This window comes from Pseudonaja textilis, chromosome 1 (genome assembly GCF_049901715.1).
Source record: "Pseudonaja textilis isolate UNSWEBS1 chromosome 1, rPseTex1.2, whole genome shotgun sequence".
In the NCBI taxonomy this organism is placed as follows: domain Eukaryota; kingdom Metazoa; phylum Chordata; class Lepidosauria; order Squamata; family Elapidae; genus Pseudonaja; species Pseudonaja textilis.
Genome location: NC_141990.1, coordinates 188,003,121 through 188,020,317, shown reverse-complemented (window position 1 = coordinate 188,020,317; position 17,197 = coordinate 188,003,121). Strand labels below are relative to the sequence as shown.

Sequence of the window (17,197 nt, the reverse complement as noted above, 5' to 3'; positions counted from 1 at the left end):
ATGCAGCCAGAAAATGGGTAAGGTCTATTTATGTATTTCAAACAATATAAATAAGTTGCTAGATAGGTTTACTGATCTAAAATAAAGACTGACCAAAGATTACTATACATATTAATGGAGTTAACCAGTTAGCCAACTGTGCGTTAGCAGCAGCTTAATAAACCTGGTTCAAACGTGTGTGTGTGTGTGTGTATATATATATATATATATATATATATATATATATATATATATATATATATATATATATATATATAAAACTTTAGCTTTTCAAGTTTAATTTCCCCAAAGAAACCAGAAAGAACCAAATGTAATATCGTTCAATGTAATACATGATATAAACCAAACAATTTCAGGTATTTTCTATACTACCTTCATCTGAACCAGGGCTTAGCATTTTCAGCTTCCTATCTAAGAACGTGTGCAAAAATGACAAAATTCATACATGTCTAAATGGAGGAAACTAGATAAGATACTCCACCATGTATGGCCAGGATTCTGATTATTTTCAGACCTTTAAAGATGTTACTGACAAATACCAACAATTTTCTTTATCATATAAATGTATTTTGATCTGGAAATATCTACTTTGTCAAAAACAATGTAATATTTCTCATATTTAAAAGTTTATGTACTTCTCAGGAACTACTTATTTTAGAAACACATATACAACACAAACAAAAGGCAAAAGGCATTGAATTCACTGGAGTAAGCACTCTGGTCAAAGAGCTATCAAAATCCAAAAATCATGAATATGCAGTATTCATTCTTCCAGTATACCATATGTTGTTGAGTCAAAGTTCCTTTATATCCCCTGCTCACCAACATTTTAACTAAAATTAATCATTTCATAAAACAGTATAATTGCTACATCTTGTGGCAACACAGTTTAATGCAAGAAAGAAGGGGGGGAAATGGACAAACAATAAAAAAGACTTGTTTGCACATAACCTTCATACAGATATTCCCTGCAAACACCCACAACACCCTGCTCTCTCACTGTCGTTCTGCTAGGAGAGGGTGGGGGAAGGAAAAGAGGGAGGGAAGAAAGGGGGAAAAATCGTCTTAGATGCAATGGAGAAAAGGGGGAAAGTTGCAGTTATTCTGCGCCCCGGATTTTAACACATCTCCCTTCACTTCTGCGAGAAACCTACGACTGAAGAAAGTCTCTTCCCTGTACCAATAAGTGCGTCGATCTTTGTCTCTTTTCCACCATCCTGCACCTCCATGATGCCAGAACGATTCGACCCTTTTTTCATTTAAGCAACAGCCACGTTCATCACCATTATCACCATCAGCGGAAGGGGGGAGAGCCGCCTTTTTTTTTTAATTTGCAATAAGAAATAATCAACTACGGGGGAGAGAAATTTGCAAAATTATTTCCCTTTTGTTAAAAAAAATAAATAAAGAAAAGAAATCAATTTAAAAACAAAGAGGAGGAAGGCTATCTATTGAAGACCCTTATTTGTCAAGGAACTGTTGGAGGCATTAAAATCTACCCTCTTCCCAACAAGCACTGAAAAGTGAGAGGGTGGAAGGAATTAAGTCGACCCCGAGGGGTGGGGGTGGGGGGGTACAGTCTGCAATAAATGGCTACATTAGGGCTGGAGTTTTCCTGAGGAGCCTGCCTGGGAGGGAGCGGGGGGGGGGGCAGAGTCTAGACCTTCCACCCTCGGATGCAGAAGGAAGACATTTCTCGCCTCTTCTCGCTGCCCTCATCGCGCACTCGGTCCCAAGCAAACCAGGCGCTGGCCTCAGGCGGCGGCGCCTGCCGAGGTTGCTGATGCTATTGACACCGCCGTGCCCCTCCCTCCCTAAGGGCCCATTCCCCACATCAGCCAGTCCGTCATCATCATCATCTTCTTCCTCCTCCTCACCTCCCCTTCCCCGCCGCGGAAGCAGAGCCTCTGGAGCGCTTTCTCGCTTCCCTTCGCCTATTTACCTTCCTTGAGCGGCGTGTTGTTATGGAGCAGGGAGGCCGCCGCTGAGGCCGCCACGGCCGCTGCCGCCGCCGCTGCCGCTGTCGCCGCTGCCGCCGCCGCCGCCGCGGAGCAGCCCTGCAGGCTCGGTGGGGACGTGGAGAGCCGGGACCAAGATGGCGGCCCCTCCAAACTTCCACTGCTACTTTGGACACTCATCAAGCTACTTTCTTGGAGCCCGGCGGCAGCCGCCGGGGGCAGCAGCACTTGGGGAAGAGGCGGCGCGGCGGCGGAGACGCGACCAGCAACCCGGCCGCCACTGCCACCGCCGCCGCCGCGGTCATGGCCGGGAGTGGGACGGAGGAAACGGGGAGCGGGGATCCCCGGACGCGGGAACACGGCGGCGGGGCTGCGGGGGAGGCCGCCGCGCGTCCGGGCAGGAGCTCCCGTGCTGTCCGACAGGCGGCCGAGGAAACGCGGCGTCTTCGGAGGCGTCGGAGTCTCAGGCCGGAGCAACCTGCCCACACCTCTGCACTGCGTCGCCTCGGAGCAGCCTCCAATGTGGAAGACGGAGGAAATCCTCTCTCCGCCTAACCTTCTCCCCTGCTAGGGAGCGGGCGGCAGGGAGGGGTCATGCGCAGAGAAGATCGCGGGCTGGCAAATGGTGAGGGAACGGCGACGCCGGCGTGCTGCTCTCGCTGCTGCTGCTGCTGCTGCTGCCGCTGCTGCTGTGCATCTCGGCGGTAGCGCTGGCGGCCCCTCCAGCTCGCCTGAGAGAAGGACGGCGCACGCAGTCGGCTGGGGCACCTGCTCCTCCCCCTGCTCCTCCATGCAAGCAGGCCGTCGCGCCGCCCTGCGACGCGCCCTCTTTGGCCTGGTGGTGAGCGGCTCGGCGGCTGAGACGGTCCCGCAGTGCCTGGCCTGGCTCGCCTCCCAGCCCGGCGCGCGTCGCACGCCCTCCGTTCAGCCGCCGCGCCCGCAGCCGAAGCCGGCTCCTTGCATGGAGGAGTCGGTCGCCCCTGTTGCCCGCGCGGCTCTCCCTGCGGGCAACTTCGGCAAGTCCTTTTCCATAAAATGTGGCCGCCCCACCCCCGCCAGGGTGTTCAAAGTTGTTGTCCGCATGGAGGAGAAAGTAGGCTCCAAGGGAAGAAGAAGAAGAAAGAACATAAATCATTTTTAAAAAAATAATAAATCACAAAAGCAGCGATGGGAAATCTGCCTTTCCAGAGATGGGATTGCTTGGCTGTTGGATGGGGCTTGATGTCCACCAATTTCTGGAGGGCCGCAGATTAAAAATTGGGATTGTACGAATTAATAGACGATCGATCTGTGAGTGGAGCGGCTATGTTCACGAGCAATATACCTTTCAATGCCAAATGCTATGATCAATAAAAGCAGGTTGCCATTTTCTCTGCTTTCTGACCTCCTAAAAACCTGTATGACAACTGCTAGGAACAGCATGCTAAATTAGACTTTGGGTCTTATCCAATAGGACAACAATTAAGATGATCTTGAAGCTAGAGATTTTTTTAAAAAAACCCAACAACTTGATCTTGATAGTTATTTAGATGTATGGATATTACTCAGTCAATCTTTCACCTGATAATTTAGAAATCATTGTAGGATGACTGAATAATCTGGCTGATTTTCAAAGGGCAGATATGATTCTCAATCACATTGTTCTGCAATAATTAACTTGGAATAACAGCCACTTTTGCATGTTCAGATTATTATTCACTTCTGTGCCTATATTGAAATGGGAAGATTTATTTATGTGCAAAAACTGATGACATTTTTCCTGTAGCTATTAAAACCACTGAATACAATAGAAAATGAAACAAAAGGAGTTGAGAATATTTCAGGGGGATTCTTTTGACAGAATCATAAAAAATCATTAAACGTTCATAATAACAGGAAAGATTTTGCTGACTGGCTTAAAATAGTAATTATTATCCCTGGTAAACATTACATTGCGCTACATATGTAGGAAATAATATTAGGGACCACTATACAAAATATTCTTTCTCTAAAGCCTCAAATGGCAGATCTATCCAAAGAAGGAAAAGTAATGTAACATGGGTGCCTTCTGGTTCATGTACAGGTAGTCCTTGACTTACAACCACAATTGAGTCCAAAATTTAGGTTGCTAACTGATAAATTTGTTAAGTGAGTTTTGCCCCATTTTACAACTTTTCTTGCCACATTTTGTTAAGTGAATCACTGCAGTTGTTAAATTAACAACACTAGTTCATTGAACCAAGCTTTCCCATTGATTTTGCTTGTCAAAAGGTCACAAAAAGTGATCAAATGACCTCAGGACACAGCAATGATCATAAATATGAACCAGTTCTCAAGCATCCAAATCTAAATCGCATGACCATGGGGATGCTGCAAAGGTCATAAATGTGAAAAATTGTCATAAGTCACTTTTTTCAGTGCCGTTGTAACTTTGAACAGTCACTAAATAAACTGTTGTAAGTTGAGAACTATCTGTATTCCCCAACACATTTTTCACAGGGTCTGCTCGCTAGGACAAGTTCAATTGTACCTCATTTGGATATTTAAATATGAGATTAGATTCCATCCAATGTTACATGGGAGACTTATGTTCACAAATCTTCGAAATACAGTTACTCTCATTCCCTGTGCAATCTCAGTGTGCGCTCCAGATAAACTCCCGAGAGTCTCCTGAACGATATGTGTGTCTTCAGGGAAGAGAAGAAGAAAAAATAATTGCTCTACCAGTGAAATCCATTATACTGTTATAAAGAGAGTTAAATTGGATTTAAAAGCAGACCGCTCGGTCACAAAGATAGTTGGTTTATTTATGAGCCATGAAACTAGGGCTACCTGATTTGGGTTACAAAAGTCTGGATGGCTACTTTCTTTGCAACCATCTAACCATCATCCAGGATTTTGCAGCCCAGAATAGTAGCAAACCAATCCCATTAATACTGCTGCCAGATTTTAGATCAACTGCAGTTTTTGAACAGTCTTAGTAAAGACCTTCAAGTTTCTAGGTCCTATCATATCTCAAAGACTTAAAATGGACATCTAACATCAAAAACATCAGAAAAGCACAACAAGCTCAAACTGCCCAAAGAGCTGTTGATTCAGTTCTACAGAGGAATTATTGAGTCTCACCTGCACCTCTATAACTGTCTGGTTTGGCTCTGCAACCAAACAAGACAGACACAGACTTCAACGGATAATTAGAACTGTAGAAAAAACAATTGCTACCAACCTGCCTTCCATTGAGGACCTGTATGCTGCACAAATCAAAAAGAGGGCTGTGAAAATATCTACAGACCCCTCACATCCTGGACATAAATTGTTTCAACTTCTACCCTCAAAATAACGCTATAGGGCACTGCACACCAAAACAACTAGACACAAGGACAGTTTTTCCCCGAATGCCATCATTCTGCTAAACAACTAATTCCCACAACACCGTCATCTTATTTACTAAGACTGTAGCAGTGGCTCAGTGGCTAAAATGCTGAGCTTGTCGATCAAAAAGGTCAGCAGTTCGGCAGTTCGAATCCCTCGCACTGTGTAATGGAGTGAGCTCCCCTTAATTGTCCCAGCTTCTGCCAACCTAGCAGTTCAAATGCATGTAAAAATGCAAACAGACACATTGATAACAGCGTTCTGTGCGCCTTCGGTGTTTAATCATTCTGGCCACATGAACATGAAGATGTCTTCGGACTGAGCTGGCTCTTCGGCTTTGTAACGGAGATGAGCATCACCTCCTAGAGCCAGAAAGGACTAGCATGTATGTGCAAGGGGAACCTTTACCTTTATTGCATTATTTTCATCCTTCCTAGTACCTATCTCTTCCCACTTATAACTATGTTGCTTGTATCTTTACAATGTATATAGTTTTATTTGTTTCCTGGTATGATTTGATTGCTTATTAGTAACCTATGACTATCACTAAGTGTTGTATCTTATGATTCTTGATGAATGTATTTTATTTTTTCTTTATGTACACTGAGAGCATATGCACCAAAGACAAATTCCTTGTGTGTCCCATTCACACTTGGCCAATAAAGAATTTTATTCTATAATATATAGCAATAATCTAGTCTAGATACTACTAGTGTAGAGAGGAGTAAAGTAAGAGAAGTCTCAACTGATGTACAAGCTCAGGTAGCAAACTTTACAGGCTACTGATGTTTTGAATATCCAAAGCAAAGCTTTGCCACTGCTATCACCTTGATAATAACAGCTGTTAAAACAAATTATAGGGCATGTAGTCTGTAAAATTATCTTGATTGTAAACCTGTAGATTCTACAACATGTTTGTGTTTTGTTGTCCACAATTTGCTTTTTGATCCTGCTACATATATTCATTTTCAGACAGATTTGCCTTCTTTTTGTACAACCAACATGAATGAGTGCCCATGCTCCCATACAAGTAGCCCAGTCTCCCATGTTGAGGTAGAAATATCCACTTTTCTAGATACTTGGATGACCTACTAAATGAATCCATTCTAAGGACTTCCACAACTTGCTAAACTGTTAACTCCTATTGATTTCCAATACCATCCTGTCTGCTACATTCAGAGCCTTCTATAAGGCCTATAACAAGGTCTTCCATTAAATCCTTATTGACAACATGGTAAAATGTGGGCAGAACAAAATTAGTTTTAGGTGGCTTTGGATCAACCTGCCAAAAGTTCTCAGATCAAATAGATTCTGTCCTTTTCATAAATGACAGTTGTGGGTATAGAGATGATGTTTATTAAATGTGAAGATTAACCAAAACTGGAAGAAAATATTTACTTGGAAAAGTTGACAAGGGAAATAGTTACTTGGAAATTGACAATGTGAAGAATTCACTAATAGAATACATTCATTTGTCATAACAGGTTAAAAAACCCTGTCATGCTATGTCTAGAAATAAATTTAATATGCATATCTTATTCCGACAAGGTATTTCATGGAAATTTTCATGGAAAATATTTTCTTTAGTTCTAGATGCAACTTTAGGATTTGGAAATATTCCTGAATATTAAAATAGGTCAAAGCCATGATCTTTAATACATCATTTATAAGACACTATTTTCTTGTGATGTTCTTTGCTTTAAAATTTGCTCCAGAAGTATTTTATAGAAAAGTACAATATATGATGAGGTTCCAGCTGTGAGAATAAATATATTCGGGTAGAAGCTAAAGTAAAGAAGAATATGATCAGATGTTATGACAAACTCTAGAGAGGGCTTGAGCAGACATTGAAATTTAAAAAGCAGTAATGTACATTCAGAATGAAAAAGACTCACCTACTTGGGGGAAATAATACCTGGAAAATGGGATGCAAATTGATCTAGTGAGAATAAGAGTAATCTGGAACACATCACCCCCAGCAAGTGGATATATTGAAATCCCGCCAAAGCACATAATAACCTTAGAATTCTCATTTAAAGAAAGAAAGGAACAAAAAAAAAAATAAGGGGATTGATGCAAGGCCTTTACAAAGCTAAAAAAGTTATTTAAAACAACTGCCACTCTTGGGCATTTTGATTGCAATAGCAGATAGATCAAATTGTCCTTCGTCCTTTAAAAAATAGTTTTCGAATAACATTCATATATAAATGATTATTGGAAGTTTGTAACATGTACAAAAGCGTCACAAAGATGGAAACAGAGAGAACTGAATTCACGGTCAGCCTATGGATGGAAAAAGTATTACACTTGTGTAATCAACTTTTTATATATTTAAATTTCAAAAAGGCCACAGCAAACCTTTGGTACCTATGGTTAGAAAATGCCTAGCTAGTGTATATCTCAGATTTCCCATAATGTTCTTCTCAGTTGCAACTGCAGGAGCTGAATTTTAATCCTGGTAAAGTTTGATGATCGTGGAACTTTACCCAGTACAGTTGATCAAATTAATTGATTCTTACATATAATATCCATGACCAAACTACTCAGTCATATTTGAAGTAGGTTTAAATCTGTTTAGAGTCACTCGTATAGCAATGTATTGTCTCTATGTTCTGTTTTATTATAAAGATTGGTAAAATCTTTAGTTAACAAATGGTAGGATGGGTGAGTTTCTATATGTTACATCCCAAATTGCTAATAGAAACCAGATGATTCAGGAGGGCCAGCAGGACCTTAAAAAAATACAAAAGAGAGACTCAGAAAGTTTAATACTGGCCAAACATGAGTACTGAATTTGAACATGTTCATTAATGTAAAATATGCTGAATAAATAAACCCTAAAACAAAAAAAGAACAGTTAGTAGATGATGCAATATAATAACCATTGTATAGAATGATTGATTATATTTACTCTAGCAGAAAAGAGTGTTTATTTTTCTTACTATATTAAGATCACCTATTAATGTAGGACAGTGAGTTTACAATTACAGGTTACAATGGGACATTCAGGCATATTTTTCCCTAAACCTGGCATACCTTGCAAAATTTCTTTAGAGAAACTCTGTAAATTAAGGATGTCACAGTGTTCCTCTTCACCTGACCCACTTGATTGGGAGGTTTACATGTTGTGATGATGTTTGTGTTCAAAGAGGACCTTGACATCTACCGGGTTATGGGCTGTCCACGGGTGGCTGGTCAGGCTGTACGGGCACGGAATGTTCTGCCACATGTTGGGCAGGCATGTGGCCACCATGTTGACAAAGAAGAAAGGGTTGATTGATGTATCCACTATCCCCACAGAAGTTAGATTTTCCTTCAAATAGACACTGAATAGCTATTATGTGTTTAAAGAATTAACTAGTTCTTCTTGCTTTGGAAATCACAACAATGTCCTGGAAAGGCTCCATAATAATGGGCAATAAAAGCATAATCTCTACTGGCATTGTGATTTTCGCCTCCCTATAACCTCCCTAGTGGGGAGGGTGGAAAATGGACAGTAATGGATGGAAGTAGAAAGGATCCACAGTGTGACATGTTTTTATGTTCCAGAAAAAGAAATGATCAGATCAGATCAAAGGCAAGTGAAACAGAAAGCAGTGGTTTCCTAGGATTCCTTAGGATAGCTAGGAGCACTATAAAAGTGGCCAGCATTCAGAATCCAGGTGTCTGGACTTATGATGCCTGTTTACAAAGGTGAGTGAGTTAATTGGGAGAGGAGTGGCTGGATCATTGTGCCATGGAGGAAAAAATCACTGTGCATGATATCTGTAGCCTAATAGGCTTATCGAAAACAGAGTCAAACTCTTTTTAATAATATTACAAAACATTATCACTTTGAAGGAATAACATTAGCTTTAATATATATACATATAAAGAGGGAGGAGGTAGAGAGAGAATTCAGTTGCAATGACATAGCTCAAAAACTTTTTGAAATGTTGAAAAAAATCAGGGTAGACAGACAAAATCAGGTGAAACAAAAATAATCCTTTGATAATTGTTCAGAAGTACTGTATTTTCATGCATTAAAAACTCATCTATATTTGAATTTTCACAGGCAATTCCTAGATTCAAAAAGCAGATGTGTTTCATTAAGATTGTTTCTTAAACCTACAAAGTACTAATTGAGAATGTTGCTTCTGTTGATATAACACAGGTATTTGTAATTTATTCCTGAGGAATTTGAGACCTGAAGAAACAACAACAAACTGGATGAGAGGCCTAAAAAAGGGTGAAACTATTGTTAGAAAACCAGTCTTGATTTGTTCCACAGAGATCAAACTCAATATGCAGGGTAGAATACCTAATTACTGAGTACTACTAATGTCTGTTTTACTTTTTAAAAAGAGAAATATAAAAATAGAACCCTGTCCCTTTAAAACTTGAGCATATACAGTATGTATTACTGTATGTATTAATGGGAATTGATTGAGACTAGTTTCAGAATCTAACTGATTCTTGAGAGGCTGTTTGAGAGTGAAATCAATTTTCGATACCACATGCAATGTAAACTTAGTAATAATAAATAAGGTTATTTCTTTTCAAAAACATAGTGCTGTTGCTTCTTACGAAACAGTACATCATACAAAAAACAAATTGAAAGTGGGAAAGAAGCACATTTTAACTAAGCATTAGGGGAAATGTATTAATATTGAGCACTGTTCAACAGTGGACCAGATTGCCTCTAGAAAGTGCTAATTTTTCCTTTACTTTTTAGATACTTAAGTAATGATTAATTACCCAGCTGCCAGGGATCACTTTCTCCAACTGGGTTCATACATTTTGCTACGCCTATACCACATAAACCACATTATGGCTTTCATATGAATTCAGTTTCTTTCTCTTTTTCCCCATGGTGGTTTTTTTTTTTAATTTTACAAAAGCCTTCACATTAAGACATCCCCTTAGCAGGGGAATTACCTCTATATAGTTCTGATTATTAACCCTCAAGGGAATCTGCTAATATCTGCCAATGATTAACTCCTTGTGAGAAAATATCAACTGCTGGCTACTAACAATCAGTCTTCCAAACAGAACTATAACATTTTGCACATATTCTCAGAAATTAAGTTCTTTTACAACAAAGAGCTTTTCCTGAGCTTGCGGCAGGAACATCAAGGACAAGCCTCAAATGGCTTAATTGTTTTTATTGCAGTAACAAGAAGTCCCAATAATAAAGCAATTCAGCTACTGCCAAATCCAGCTCAGTATATATAAGAGTCTCAGGGTTTAAATGTCAGACTTTTCCCCCCCTGCTCTTGTGTGGTAATGTATTTCCTTCTTTCTTGACATGGAAGGCGCCTGCATTGTGTTTTGAAATGAACTTATCTGGTCTTAGGCCAGGGGTGGGATACAACCGGTGTTACTACCGGTTCAGTGATTATGTTTTGCGCTCGCGTGTAAAACTACCTTAGGCTGTGCCTCCTGGACAGCTGAAAAGCACTGCGCTTGGGTGCGCAGCATTTGAAAAGCCTCTTTTTCCCTGCTTTTTCAACCTTAGCTGTGCCGTGCAAAGCAGCAGAGGTTGAAAAAGCAGGAAATAAAGGACAGGTAAGAGCCCGGGCAGGCAGGTGGGACAAACAACAGCAAACACAAAACCAGTTCAGTGTCTGTTGCTCTATAGAACCAGGCAGAACCAGTAGCATCCCACCCCTGTCTTAGGCTCTTCATTTCAGCTTTGTCAACTTAAGCCTTCACCAAGTTGTTTGGTCTGCTAAAGTTGCACATTCAGGGTTTTAATGCAGAAAGAAAGGAAAGGAAGGGAAGTAATTGTAAACTAGAGGGGCCACAACTTGACTAGCTGAGAGCAGAGGAAACCCATCCCAGCTTTCATGGAGGAGAACATGGATAGTAGAAAATTGCAAACGTGGAATTCTCTGAACTGTTGGACTCAACTCCTGATGACTTCATAAGCTTATCCAGCCAGTTTTCTTGAAAACAGTACAGAAGTAATTAGCCATTGCCTTCATCCAGGATATCTGACTTTCTGTTCTTGTTCAGGGTGTGGCATTTCCCAACAGTGTCCCTTTAACCAAACCTGAACGTATTTGGCTTCTGACTCCAGACATAGAAGTATGTGAAATGTATTATAAATTAATAGATTGATACAAGGGAGAGGAAAACATGCATATACATTTGTGTGATTATGTGTGGAATAATTCTTTGTGTGTGACTAGTATATTCAGAAGGAAGATTTAATTGCATATATGCAGATATTTTATAGGCAGGTCATTTTAATCAATAGTTTCTTTTTCTGATTCTCCCCTTTTTAAAACCAGCTTTTAGTCACTATTTACACACTTATTCAGCCACAGATTTATGGGGAGAGGGAGAAAAACCTAGAATTATTTGGGTTGGCTGGATTTTGCAATCTTAGGTTAATGAGACGGAGAAATTGGGCATTTTGTTTGTGTTTATATTTTTCTTCTTTTGAATCTCTAAGATTGGATTTTTATGTAATCGTTCAGCAGAAAATTTTGAATGCAGTGTACTGCCTTTATAGAAACCTCCCTACTATTGGAATAAATAGGAAACCCAGCCTGAAATGTAGCCCCACCTATTACTGAATCAAAATATGCCCCTACTTTGTCACACAATTCAGAATTATCTTAACCTAAAACCTGATAGGAAGTGCAATTGTTTCATATGTGGGTTAAATGGAAAGTAACACCTCCACCTCCATAATTTGCTTAAATATAGAGATTGTAATAAATGAAACCTGGAGACCGTCCTTGAAATGAAGTTTTTGTTCCTTATATCTACTCCATCATCTCTCAAACTTTCGGAAAACTGATACCAGAACTCTGCTTTATTGATACAAGCTATAATAAAAAAAATATTGAAGGCTGTTTTGTGGGCTGTCAAAATGCAGTAAAGAAATATACTTTACAGTATAACAATTGCTGACAAATTTCAGCTCTTGAAGGTTTTGCTTCTGCTATCAGCATGCAAAGAACATCTTACCAAAACCTTCCAATATTGAACAACATCAATGATGTATAGGTAATTTTTGACTTATGACCAGTCACTTAGCAACTGAAGTTACAACAGACCTCCAAAAGCTACTTATGACCTGATTCCAATGGCCGTTGCCACTCTATGCAATCACATGACCCCATTTTGGACATTTGGCAAGCTGCCTATTTATGCCTGTTTGCAGTATCCTATGGTCACATAACTGCAATTTACAATGTTTTTGCAAAAACCAGAGTATTATTCCAGTTTTCAGCAAAAATGCCCCAACAAACAATGGGTTTGTTTAATGACTGCCACAAAAAATGGTTGTAAAAACAGATTGGTTGCATGATGACTTTGTAATCATCATGATTAAATGATCAGAATGGCAGGCTTTATTATGCTCCTAAGTTGAGGACTATAAGCCACTTTCCTGTGAAAAACCAAGCTTTATAACACTTTCCATTTAAGTGAGCCACCAATTCTCCTTAATTAATTTACCAACCTTTTTTTATGTCAAACTCATTGGCTACTGTCACAAATTATCTACTTCATTCTTAATCATGTAATCAAATCTTCCTGGTTCACCATCTTTACATTTTTGGGCCCAGGAAAACATAGTATTCTTGTCATCATACTCATCCCCATAAACAATTTGCATTCATGGATGAATTTCAGTTAGAGGAACCGCTTTGGTTATTTAATCGCAGTGTATCACTTAAGGTACACTGACTAGCACTCACTGCAAATCTCTTTCTCACAAACAATAGCAACACAATATTTTCTCATTGCCAATTGAAGTAAAATAACAGATGTAAAAGACTTATCAAAGGTTCTAGTACATCAGTTGACAATGTTTAACATCAAAAGCATTATTTTTCATTCAGCCCTTATAGATTATTGATCTGTTGTTTAATCTGTATGGATGCCAGAGGTGGTATTCAGCAGGTACTGACCAGTTCTGGAGAACCAGTAGTGGAAATTTTGAGTAGTTCGGAATACCACCTCTGACTGGCCCCGCCCCCATCTATTCTCTGCCTCCTGAGTTCCAGCTGATCGGCTGGGTCTTATTTTGTTGCCCTGCACAGGAGAACAGAGCTGGAAAGCAGGTTAGTGGGGTGGGGAGAGAATGGGGATTTTACAGTATCTTTCCCCTGGAGTGACGTGGGAATGGAGATTTTACAGTATTCCCCTGCTCCGCCCACCAAGCCATGCCCACCAAGCCAATCCCACAGAACTGGTAGTAAAAAAATTTGAATCCCACCACTGATGGATGCCCAAGAAGATTGAGATACATGTTACTTATAGCACAGGGATGCCAAACTCACAGACTCACGGCGGCATCACGTGATGTATCGGGACTTTTTCCCCCTTTGCTAAACCAGGCATGGGCGTGACATACCCGGCCCACAGGATGGGAGTTTGACAGCCCTGATATAGCAAATTAAAAGCAAGCAAGATGTTCTTTTCAGTATTTGATTTTCTTTAACATGTGTTAATAAACTAATATCAGTCTTAAGCAATTAGTTACCTCCTCAAGTCTGTAAGATAGATTTTTAGCTTATCTTGTAAGCATCTTGTCATGCAACTTAGTGTAGGTACCGTGTACACTGAGTTATCATAGTGTACCGACCATTTAACATGCTGAGGATCTATTTGAATTGTTAATAATGCAATTTTGGACCACTATATTTTCCACACATACTAATTTTACAGACAAAAACATAGATACATAAGCAACAAATTAGGATATTTTTCAAAGGCATCCAAGTTTTTCAGCAATGATATCTTCCCATTTTTCATTCAATCGATTATTGTATTATCAAAAAATTATAAGAGGGCCTTCCTCAATTCATAGGTAATTTTAAAAAACCTCATATCTTGGTATAGGTAACTACCCTAATGAGAGCCAGTTTGGTATAGTGATTAAAACACCAGATTAGAATTTAGGAGATGTTCTACTCCCATTTTAGGCACAAAGCCAGTTGGATGACTCTGAGCCAGGTACTCTCTCTCAGACCTAAGGAGTTGTAAACCACTTCAAAAAATCTTACCGATAATACTGTGGGGACTTGTCCAAGCAATTGCCAGGAGTCAAGGCTGACTTGAAGGCATCAAAAAACTCACCATTGCTCTATCTCTTATGCTCTTTGGTGGAAGTATGATTGATTTGTAAGTCCAAATCATATTGATGGATCTTCTGTAGGCATTCACACCTTATTTGTGTATTCAGTTGTTGCTATTATTTGTCATTCCATGTTACTTTTGAGCAATTTCCTCATACCAGATTAATCACTGTCTTCCAAAATTATTCAAAATTGTTACAACTGAAAAGGTTTTCAGGAACAAACAAAAGCTTATCATCATAAGCATTGTTACCAAGATGTATAAAAGCTTTATGAAATAACATATCTGCAAAATTATATCTTATTTCATTGGTAAACTCATGGTAAAACACCAGATTACTCTTAATATGAAGGAGAAACAGTTATTTTAGAGGCGCTGGTTGTATTTTAACTGCTGCAGCTGTTAGTCCTAAATTGCAAGCCTTGAAGGAAGATAATAATGTCTTGAATTCTCCAGAGTTTGTGATCTGAGTTGGAATTAGATCTAATAGATTCACGCTAGCTGTGTTTTCATGACACGCTAACCCAAAAAGCTCAGTTAAAAAGTATGTATACTGTTATTTTACTACCATCTCATCATAAATTGCCATTGGTTCAGATTTTGATAAGATAGTAAAGCTAAACTTACCATATTATCAAAATATGGAGCAACTACAGTTTTTGCTTTATGGGAACTAGAATTTGGAATCAAAGTTTATGGAACGTTTACATTCCAAAAAACCGGAATAATAGTTGCTGTTCATTTTACTGAAGTGATAGCCCTAAAGCTCTGAATTACAATAGTTAAAATGATGGTATTCATGTGCTTGTTAACTGGGCTGTGGGGCATATTTCATAATATATGCAAAGCCACTTTTAGGCCAATTTGTGAGTGAACAGGGTAAAACATTTTTGTTTTAAAAAGATACATTCACTTACATTCCCTCCCTTCCAGGAAATAAACCATAAACCTTCACAATTAATGGGTGTTATAAAAACTCTTTAATCTAATTCCTAAATAGACTTAAGCACAGGTTAAGGATTACAATTGCTAAAAAAGCTTTTTGCTGCTTTGGCTGAGTTGCACACCAAAGTTGTGAGTTTGTGTCGTCACCTGAAAACCTTTTAAACTAGAGTTAAAACCTATGTTTATATGTGCATGTTTTAGCCCCTTCACGCTTCACCCCTCTAAATTTCAAAAGCCTTTATTTTGGGAGAATAATTCTAACTGGAGGATAATATATAACAATTATAAAAAGATGAATATTAGAATTCTATAAAATAAAACATATGGAGCTATGCCTTATCTAAGTTTAGAAATGAATCCGCAGAAAATGAATCAGAAGAGATTTGTTTGAGGTGAACTGGAATAATTTAATTCCTAAACACGTCTTTTTTGAGTGTTGTGTTGCCTTGATTTAGAATGTGGTCTAAAGTTTACTCTTCTATATAAACAACAACAACAACAATACAAAGATGGTTTAATGTTCAGTCTAGGTCCCCATCCTTTTCCTTTTCTCCCAGATATCAAATGTTGAGTGAATTCATCAGCTTAAATTGGCACTGTTTGTTTTACCTAGACAATCCATTCCATGAATATTTCATAACATTTATTCTTATAACTCCCAAATAGCTGTGTTTTGGAATGTCAAGTGTTTTATTGTCTGTAAAATATTGCTAAATGCTTTCCAAGTATTCCAACTAACAATTAAATTCTAATTCAACTTCCTTCCAAAACTGGGAAGCCTACAAAAAGGAAGCAATTTTGCATGCATGCTTAGATGGGCATACATATATATTATATATACAAGTATGTATATGCACAACAGGCATTTGTCATGTTTTTGTACTTAACTGGATTCAAAGTCCAAATGACAGTAAAAGAGAGATATTTAACTCAAAAGAAAAGATCTGTGTCCATAAACGGCATTTTTTCCAGAGGAACAATAAAAATCTGCTTTTAATTATTTGTGTAATAGAAACTTTATATGAATAAGAATTCTGGTCAGCTTTGGAAATTGGCACAGTAAAATTCTACAAATGGCTTCAGCCCAACCTGATTTCTTTCTGCCAGCAGGAATAATCTAAAAACATCCTCAAATTTAAGCATCTATTTTTGGATTAATTTGCCTCTTGCTAGCTTTGAACTAAATTTGGTTCATTTTGTGATTTCACTCTTATTTCCCTTCCAGAATCAGTTCTAGAGTTTTTTCCCCACTATAATTAAATTGTGGAATTGTTTATGTAGAGACTGGAAATCACCTGATTCCGTATATTATTTGAGGAACTTTCCTGCCAAATTAAACAAAAAACAGTCAACCAGACCCCTGAAAACTGCCCCAGTATCAATTTTGTGAATGCATTATGGACATGCAAGAACAGTCTATCAGTATACCTGTTAGAATCAACTTATAGCAGATTCAGGGAAGCTTGTGTGATAAATAGCAAAGTCTTCCTAAAGTGCCAAAATATGATAGAACGCAAAAAATTATATCCAAAGGAAAAAATATATTACCACATATTGAAAGATATACTATTTGAAAAGAAAACAAAGAAATGTATAGGTGAGCCACTGAGCATTGCAAAACTTCAGAAGACATCTGGTAACAGCTTTTTCAACCAATATCCATATTCTACTAGAAGTCTCATTTCCATAACATTTAATTTGGTAAAGAAATGCATCATAGGGCAACAATTTTTGAACCAAATTACCTCAGATGAGCTGGCTTACAGAATGTGTCTAAAATCCAGGATCCATGACTCCTGTGGAATTGAAAATTGGCAACCACTTTATGACCTAATATTATCATAAAGTAGATTATGACCTAATAC

The 17,197-nt window shown here is 38.8% G+C and overlaps 2 protein-coding genes across 2 annotated transcripts in view; both read right to left on the bottom strand.

Moving 5' to 3' along the window:
• TLK1 (tousled like kinase 1) overlaps positions 1-2,687 on the bottom strand; it is a 91,091-nt gene extending 88,404 nt beyond the window's left edge. Inside the window, exon 1 of the mRNA XM_026697067.2 lies at positions 1,943-2,687. Coding sequence (XP_026552852.1) covers positions 1,943-2,138 — 196 coding nt within the window. The 5' untranslated portion in view covers positions 2,139-2,687. The remainder of the gene's footprint in view (positions 1-1,942) is intronic.
• LOC148127971 (uncharacterized) overlaps positions 2,551-17,197 on the bottom strand; it is a 47,286-nt gene continuing 32,639 nt past the window's right edge. Inside the window, exon 2 of the mRNA XM_087924894.1 lies at positions 2,551-3,056. Within this exon, the coding sequence (XP_087781020.1) occupies positions 2,551-3,056 (506 nt within the window). The remainder of the gene's footprint in view (positions 3,057-17,197) is intronic.